Source organism: Strix uralensis, chromosome 21, assembly GCF_047716275.1.
Source record: "Strix uralensis isolate ZFMK-TIS-50842 chromosome 21, bStrUra1, whole genome shotgun sequence".
Lineage (NCBI taxonomy): Eukaryota > Metazoa > Chordata > Aves > Strigiformes > Strigidae > Strix > Strix uralensis.
The window spans coordinates 6,605,325-6,614,021 of NC_133992.1; the positions used below are offsets into that span (position 1 = coordinate 6,605,325).

An 8,697-nucleotide genomic window follows, 5' to 3' on the forward strand; every position below is an offset into this window, starting at 1 on the left:
ACAGCAAGTTTTTCCAGTCTGAATCCCACCAGTTGGCAGAGAAACAAAGAGGCTGCGCTGCTTCCTCGTATCGGTTACCTGCTCTGTCTTCTCTTTGGTGGGAAGACTCGGGTCAGACCTTCCAACCCTTAACCACGCCGTGCAAACGGCCCGAGCGTTTCCAGGCCGGGCGTAGTTCTGCTGCTCTGGCTTCTGCCCCGAGCTGTGGGTGCCTCTGGGAAGGGGAGGGCCCCTTGTAAACGCTCCTGTCTCCACATCTCCACCTCCGCCCCGTCTTTGTCTTTCAGAACCTGACCCGGGAACAGGCCGATTACTGCATTTCTCACATGAAGCCCTACATGGACGGCAAGGGCAGAGAACTTCCTTCTGCCTACGACTACATAGAATTTACACGTTCACTCTTTGTGAATTGATCTGAAACACTAGTACCAAAAGATGCAAAGAACATGCTCACGTTTGCTGACTATAGCTTTGCATGTGTCTCTCTCTCTCTCTCTCTTTGTGCTCTACAATAATCAGTGTTACTTTATGATGTAACCTTAAACTGCTTAGCTTAAAAATCTTAGGGAAAACAAACATATTGCAGTGTGCTTCAATAAAAGTTACTGGTCGAACCACATCATCTTGTGTTTAATGGTTAAATGCAAATTTAACTGTCACGTGGATGAAACTCCAGCTGTCGGGGTGTTTTTCAGGCCACCGCTGTGGAAGAGGTGAGTGAGCAACTTTTCCTGGAGCTGGAGCAGTAACGAGCTTCGCGTCGGCAGGCGGTTGTGTCGCTGCCTCAGTCCATGACCTCGCTTGCCAGCTGCTCCAGGCGACTCATTTCCCTGGGTCCCTGCTCGGTGAAGTCAGAACTCAGCTGCCAGACTCTGACCGCACCGGTAGCATCCCCTGCTGCCAGGAGCCGGCTCTGCTTGACATTAAATTCTAGACAGTACACGGGGCGTTCAGCCGTGGTCTGCTTCAGGGAGAGGGCGGGCTTGTGCGAGCTCTTCTCAAAATCAAACAGGTGCACGTCTCCTGTAAACCAGAAACATTTATTGCAGCTTTAAAGCAGCAACTTTGAATTTAACAGCAGAGGAGTATCTACTTGTCTGGAACTTAGAAGTTCTTTTTTGCCTGTTTCCCCACCCTCTGATGGGGTCTAGGCTGTGGCAGCTGACATCACTGCAAGACAGGGTATTCTGCTGTCAGAGGCCTGAGAACCAGCTTGCCAAATTCTGTGAAATCTCCATTCCTTAACTCAAAAATTCGGGCAATCCTGTAAGGAAAAAGTTCTTGTTTTAAACCATTAGCTCTAAACGTAAATGTCAAAACCAAGGAAGCTGGGAAGAAGTTTTAGCCACGGTAACGCTGCCATGTTAGAGCCCTGTGAAGGGCTGTGGCAACAGAAGGTATCGGAGAAAGTGAAAAATAACTGTGACTGAAATCATCCTGCTAGAGTTAGAAATTACTCCGTTACACTAATTACAGAGTACAAACAATGGTCAGTGCTCTCTGCTTGTGGGAAGCGCTAATCAGTACAATTGACTTGTACTAATTAATACCCAGCACAATCTTAACTTTCTGTCTAAGAATAGGCACCTGCAGTTACTTGCCTTCCCCTGACGCAGCTGCGAAGACCAGTGGTCGAACTGGAGACCAGCGTACACAGAAGAGGTATTTCTTCGATAACTGAAGAGAAACGATGGGTTGTGTCTGCAACATGGAGTGCAAGTGAACTTGTCCGTCAGTCCCGCAGCTCAGAAAGAGGTTCCTGGGGGAGGGAGGAAGCAAGAAACAACATGATTTGGCTTTATTGCTAAAGATAGAGAACAAAATTCACCAAAGGAACGTGACCGTGGACGATACTGCTGCTTGGCAAAGGTCTGAGTGTGTTTCCTAAAGCAGCAGTTTCCAGGCCGTGCCCCGGGATGTGGTCGGTAGAGACAGAGCTTTGTCACTGCCCTCAATTAAGGTTAATGAGGGCTTGTGTTGTCCACCCAGGGTTGCTGGTGGGTTGTGGGCCAGGGATGCCTGAGAACTGCTGACCTGGAGCTGGGCATTGTTAGGGCTGGGTTTGTCTCTGCAAATTAAACGCAAACCTGGGCTGTCAGCATGTTTCACAGAAACATGGCTTGGGGCCACTGCCCTAGCAGAGCTGTGAGCTGCTGATTTAAATGCAGGCAGCTGCCAGTAAGATTTCTGATGAGCAGATCCCTTAAGCACTGATAAGTAAATGACTTTTTCAGCTCCTCCCCTTGTCTTTAATTTAATCTTTAATATTAATGTCAAGGATGATCGAAGGAAGGTGTTAATGCTCTACCCTGGCCTGGGTGCAGACACTATTTCATGTTGTGCCCACGCGCAGCATCTTCGCGTGGGCAGCGTCACCAGAGCCAGTGGCCATTGTTTCTCCTACAGCGGGAGGGGACTTGATCAAGTTCCGGATGCCAGGTGACCCTTTTTTGGAACTTGTACATGCTCCCACCCGGGGGCTATTTGAAAAATGCACGTTCAGAGCCAGGTAATAACTGTGTCCAACGTGCAGCACCGGAGCCAATTCCCAGCACTCGCCTGTGGAAGGGCGAGCAGCTCACGGAGTAGACGGGCCCACTGTGCGGGGAGAAGGCGAGCTCCGCGGGAGCCCGGAGCGGGACAGAACTGCCTGCGCCATGGAGAGCCGGCGTCGCTGCTGCAGTGGAGCACTTCAGGGAGTAGCCGCCTTCCACACCCACAACGAACACGCGGGGATCGAAGTGTGAAAAAGAGAGCGAGGTCACACCCACGGCTGCCTCTCCCCAAGGGAACTGGGAGAAAAAGAGACAAGGCTGGTGGGAGCTGGGGGCTCCAGGGAAACACAGGTGTGGTTAGAGCCGCATGAACCAGCCCCCCAGGGCCCCAACATGCTGTTCACGGCACAACTCGCAGCAGCTACGCTGTGTGTAGCACTGCTCAGCCGTTAACCTCTGCAGCACCCTCCTACAAGGGGATTCGTGTGAATTAATGTTGTTACAAACAAGTTCTCTTCTCCATCCCCGTGGCTTCTCTTCAGAGCATGGCAAACCTCGGCTGTTGCCAGTCTTCCAAGGAGTGATTTCAGTATGGGAAGGGAGATGGGGGTCAATGTTAAAGGGGCTTTTCCTGGTCCTTCCCACGTGGAAAGCAAGCTCTGCCATGTGGGCTCCAGCATTAAGAGTGTTTTTGTCAAATCAGCCCTCCTGGAGCTGCTGAACTCACCTTCTTCAGCTGAGTGCTGCGAGGGATCTGCTGAGCCACCATGGCGAATCCTTCGGCCAAGGCCAGCCGCCCATCCTGCTCCTCCCTCCACACCAGGATCTTCCCGTCGGTCGACACGCTCAGCAGCCGGGAGCGGTTTCTGTGCTTGGCGTCAGGTAACCAGGTAACCTGTTCCAAACGAGGGCGACGAGGGCAACTGTCACGGCTGCCCTGACCCGCCCAGGCGCCAGCCAGGGATCCTGGTCCCAAACCAGCTTCTGTGGGGAGCTGGCACGCAAACGCCAGCGGAGAAATGTGCTTGGATGCTCGGGGCTGAACGCTGCAGAGCAGTTTCTGTGGTTCACCTGCCGTCGCTTTTGAGAGGCCGCATTTATAGCTATAAACAGCATTTTCCTGACTTTCAGATGAGAAAATACACAGGTTTCCCAGAGTCACTGGACCCCACAAGGACAAGAAGCATTAGGAAGCCAGACTGTAGGACACGCTTACAGCGGGTAGCGTTAGGCTTCCAGCTAAGGATTTGCTACTTACATTTTTAAGCCACTAAGAGCATTGTGAGCTGCATCAATAAACAGTTACAGCATGGGAATGGGCTTCCTCTTCATTTATTCTGAACAGTGAGAAGTTTTTTACAGGGTGAGTGTTGAGTTCAGTAGCCAGATTTGGGGCAAAATAGCCAACCAAAAGAGAATGTAACTGCTGAAATGCAGCAGCCTGTCTGGACAGGAACTGAAGGGCTGAAATAGAGCAATGGCAACTCTCTCCCCGCCAGCCCTGTCTGCTGTTACCTGATAGACTGGATCAGCGTGAGTGTCACCCGTCAGCCCCGTCCTCCAGATCACAGGGTCTTCTGTCCTGCTGGTATCCCACACCACCAGCTCCCCACTGAAAAGGCCGCCTGAAAGGACAAAGATAAACCGTCTAATACCTTAGAGAAAATCCAAAAATGAAGCTTTGGTGGAAACAGGCCCGCCAGCTTCAAAGGGCTGGCAGCTCTGTGCAGGGCACAGTCAGCTCTGGTATAAGAAAATGCAGCTCTACCGAAATAGGGATACTCTTCCCACCTACACCTGGGCTTCCCTCCCTCATCTCTCTGAGGAGGTGATATGAAGGCAGATGTCCCTGAAAAAGCAGCAAGTCCCAGTTCAGAAGCAACACTGCACTTACAGCGATGTTGGTGAGCATTAGTTCCTCAGTCTGAGGAGCTGCAACACCATTGTTCTGCAAGAAACCTTAGGCTGAGCTGAGAGAGAGGAAAACAATGATTCAAGCTGAAGGAAATCAGGGTACAGGTCAGATGGGATCTAAGGTAAGAGCAACCTACCAGCTATCAGCGATGGCTGGGAGGGGTGGAAAGCCAGGCCCATGACAGAACTGGGAACGTCCACCACTAGGTCAGGGCGCTGCGGATTCAACCCTCTTCTGTCCAGATTCCAGGTACAAATGTAGGATTTCTCTGTGCTCCAGTCCCCACCCTCCAACCTGAAGAAGAGAAAACTACGTCTTGCCTTGTCTGTTCCACAGAGAATCCCAGTCTAGCAGAGCTCGGACATGCCCCACTGGTCACTTCAATGTGCCGCTTTGTGGCTTGAAGGAAAACTGAGGCGAAGGGATCATGAGGTGATGAAACCTCTCTGCAGGCTGGTATATATACAGTACGTGTTGGTGTACTTACAGAACAGAGTGCCAGCAAGGAAATTTCAGATATGATTCACTATTCCAAGACCTATTAACCATTCAAATAATGGGAACAATCTAAAGGGCGCATACAGAAAGTTGCTACAAGTATCTGGGAATGAAAAATCTAAAGAGACCAAATTGCTGCTGATTTGCAAACCACATTTCCTCTAAACAAGCACTCAAAGAGCCAGGGTCTGAGAATACCCAGCAAGGAAATATATTACCTGGAGGACTGATAGGGGCTGAAAAGACTTGCCAAGTCTTGCTTTGCCTGAGAGAAGCAGCATGATTTGAAGTCCAGGTGCCTCCCCAGGAACAGAGAACATTCTTCACAACCACCAAATGGTGCTGATGACCCTGCACAAATCATGCCACATACCCCAGCTCAAGAGATTTCAATCCAGTCCCCATGCCCATTATACTTGTTTGTCACAAGTGGATCATGAATTATTTCTCTGGGATGCCAACAGACACCTGCCACTCTATTTCATTATTTCTACCTGTTTCACTCATCACATGCTCACCAAATGTTATGTGTATTCTGTCACTAGCACCACCTGACCAATGTGATGTCCTGTCTTGCTACAAGGAGATGATATGGAGGACAGAGATCTACAGAACAGTTGGTGGTCAGGACAGGAAGCAATGATTCTGAGCCTGACTTCTACTGCCTCTATTTGATGCTCTTAATCCTTTTATTGGAAGAGATACGATCAAATAAAAGGAGCAATTTTCCATACAAGGGGTAGTTGAAACTCCTTATTAAAGGATGCAGTAGATGCTAAAAGTTTACACAGATTCACAGAGACTGTGTAAGTTCATGGAAGGGAATTCTGCTGAGGGTAACCACAGACACAGAAACCACATTCTAATCCGAAAGCAGCTGTGGACTGGAAGAGCAGGAGCAAGTAACATACACGTTTGCCCTGTTTTGCTCTTCCCTACACGTTCACCCATTAATATCCTTTTTGCTGGGGCTTTTAATCTAAGGAAATGGTAGCAGAATGGAGAAGGAATAAGGGCAGCAGTAGGGCACAGAAAGGAGAGGCTGCTATAGACACGCACTGGATTAGATGACTGTTTTGTCCAACCCTCATTTCAGAAATCCCTACATGTTTGTTAGCACATGTCCGTGGCATCAGGCGCACGCGTGAACGGGTGCCAGGTTCATCCAGGGTGCTAAGAGACCACATTAAAACAACACGATCTTCAGTGAAGATAAGCACCTACTTCCAAACCTCACCTACATATATTTGCAAGTGCATCTGCTCTTTACATTTTCTTTCCAAACAGAATCTATCTAGAAACAAAGCAATAAGAGTACATGTATCCATTTCTGGGGCAGCGGGGAGGTAGAAGAAATAAAAGCCATCACTTAAGACTGCCTGGAGATTTTGTTTCTTTAAATATGAATTATTTAACTTGCATAAGGTGGATATATATACATCTAGTTTATTACTGCAGAGAAAGTGAATGTATGTGAAACTCAGGTCAGCCTGAGACGTCACACCAGGCTCAGCTGCGCTCCCAATCCATTCAGATACTCACCGGCCATAGGAACAGGCAACCACAGATCCGGTTGCATTCCAAGAGACACTGGTAACCTGTAAGTTTTGATCCTGAGCCTCTGGGTATGACAGCGTATGCAAACACAACACCTGGAAGAGATCAGATTCAAGCACTCAAGCAATAACCTCCAAACACAGAGAAATGAGATCTGTGCAGGCCCCTGCATATGATTGTACGGTTACAGCGTTGGCTTCCCCTCTGTCCGAGCAGCACACAGATATACATGAAAAAGTTGTTTAATTCCTATTGGCAAAAAACAACCCACAACACATGACCCTACCAAACCAACTGTCGCCACATATTTACCTCTCACAGGCTGCACGACAACTCTGGAAGGCTGTGCCATGAGGATTTACAACAGCCCCCCAGGTATGACTCCAGCACTCGCTAAGTTTCACAAGCAATGGTTTGAAAACAGGTACCAACATGCACTGACTGATACAAATTGCTTCCACTCTTGAGCACTGTACACTAAACAAATACAATCTAAGTAGGAAGAGCTGCCAAATCACTGCCTGCAACTGCTCTGAGCGACCTGCTACTCTGGCATGCTCTAAAGGGGCTACTGAAAGAGAAAGATAAGCCTACACCAACTGCAGGCTTCCTTCTCACAAAGCTGCTGTAACACAGTCACTAGCAGGAGGAACAGTTTGAGCAAGTGAGGCCAGGCCACGAGCAAGGGAGAAAGCTGGAGAAAAAACAACTAGAAATTTCTAATTATTAGAATCTGGCAAGAACAATCACAGCAGTAAGAAACAGAACTAACGAGTTAGAGTGACTGCAACCCGCTCTGCTTGGGGAATAACAAAGGTCTGAATTCTGTCAACTTACTGTTTCCTTCTGATCTGTCCAGTTCACTTCAAAGCCATCAAAGGCACGGCTTTTCCAGTTTTTATTTAGCTCTTTGATAACAGCATCCTCCACTCTCTGAAGGAATGATAGAAGGCTAGTGTAATCTACTCGGACTTCTTGCTGGAAGTCTTGGACAGCATCTTTACTTTGATCCGTCTGCACGCCAGCATCTCGGCTAGTATGAGACTGTGCTGCACTTTCTACTGTTGAAATTCTCACAGTCTGGCAACTTTTCTAGTAAAAGAAGACAGACAGTCTATAATCCAAACAGAAAAAAAAGAGTGCTGCACAAAACATACAAAGCATCTTCCCCTTTTCAGCATTTCAGAGAGACATTCAAGCACATTTGCACACCTCTGGTTCACGGTTAAAAGCAGGTGCCTCTGTAACTGTCCGGGTGTCGCCACGTATTTGTGACCCTCACGGGATCTGGTATGAGGCAGAGATACATGAATGCTGGTCAAATTCAGGCTGTGTGCTCTACAGCATGGAATGGGGAGGATGAGAGAAAGCAAAAAGGCAGCGAGCCTCCAGAGGGAATAGCAAACACCAAACACGATGACAAGTGCAGCATTATCAGCTCTCAAACTACTGGCTTTGTGGCAGCTGCACGTGTGTTTCTTTGCAAATTTGTATCAAGGGCCTAAATTCGTAAAATGCCGCAAAGGGGCAGAGCCAGGAGGCAGACACCGGCTCTGCAAACTCTCTGCGGGGAAGGTCTCCGTCCCGGGCCGAGCTGGAGCAGCGGGACACGCGGGGGGTTCACCGACGGGCACGGAGGGGACAAGTCGGAGCACGGCCGCCCCTTCAGCAGGCCCGGGGGCGGAGGGGAGGTGCAGGTGCAGAGCCACTCCGGCCCGGCCCGGCCCGGCGCCTCCCAGGGGTATAAGAGCGTGGAGCGAGGCCGAGGCCAAGGCCCCGAGGGCCGCCCGGGGTCTCTCACCGCCTCGCAGCGCGCGCTCCGGGCGCTCCTCCACAGCGACTCCACGTCGGCGCCGGGCGCCGTCCCGTCCGCGAACATGGCGGCGAGAGGGGCGGGGGGTCGCGGCCCGGCGAGCTCCCCCTGCCCGCTCGGCGGGTTCCCATGGAAACGGGCGAGGCGCTGAAAGATGACGTCACCCCGAGCGACGGGGACGCCGGTCCGCGGGCGGTAAACTGACCCGGGCGGGTGCCATGTTGGGGAAGGGCAGGCGCTGGGCGGGTGGCGGCTCCATGTGGCAGAGGGGTACGGGCTGGGCCCGGCGCCGGCGGGTGCCTCGGCCGGTACCTTTGTTAATGCCGTAGGTGGGGCGGGGGTTTCTCCTCCCCCTTCGGCCGCCCCAGCCGTACCCGCGCTGCGCCCCGGCTGGTCCCGCCGCGCCGCCGGGGGCACAA

General features: G+C 50.8%; 2 protein-coding genes across 15 annotated transcripts in view; one reads left to right on the forward strand and one right to left on the reverse strand.

The window, feature by feature from the left end:
* SPTAN1 (spectrin alpha, non-erythrocytic 1) overlaps positions 1-619 on the forward strand; it is a 52,127-nt gene extending 51,508 nt beyond the window's left edge. For all 14 annotated transcript variants that reach the window (XM_074891057.1, XM_074891054.1, XM_074891059.1 and 11 more), the window contains one exon: positions 288-619. In XM_074891057.1, coding sequence (XP_074747158.1) covers positions 288-413 — 126 coding nt within the window. In that variant the 3' untranslated portion in view covers positions 414-619. The remainder of the gene's footprint in view (positions 1-287) is intronic.
* DYNC2I2 (dynein 2 intermediate chain 2) lies at positions 603-8,444 on the reverse strand. Its single transcript, XM_074891068.1, has 9 exons — positions 8,267-8,444; positions 7,303-7,557; positions 6,451-6,560; positions 4,547-4,704; positions 4,011-4,120; positions 3,223-3,390; positions 2,560-2,792; positions 1,602-1,759; positions 603-1,023 (listed from the first exon to the last, which is right to left on the reverse strand). Exons 1-9 carry the CDS (start codon positions 8,342-8,344, stop codon positions 785-787), a joined length of 1,509 nt encoding a protein of 502 aa, XP_074747169.1. The 5' UTR covers positions 8,345-8,444; the 3' UTR covers positions 603-784.
* Between the last annotated feature and the right edge of the window lie 253 nt (positions 8,445-8,697).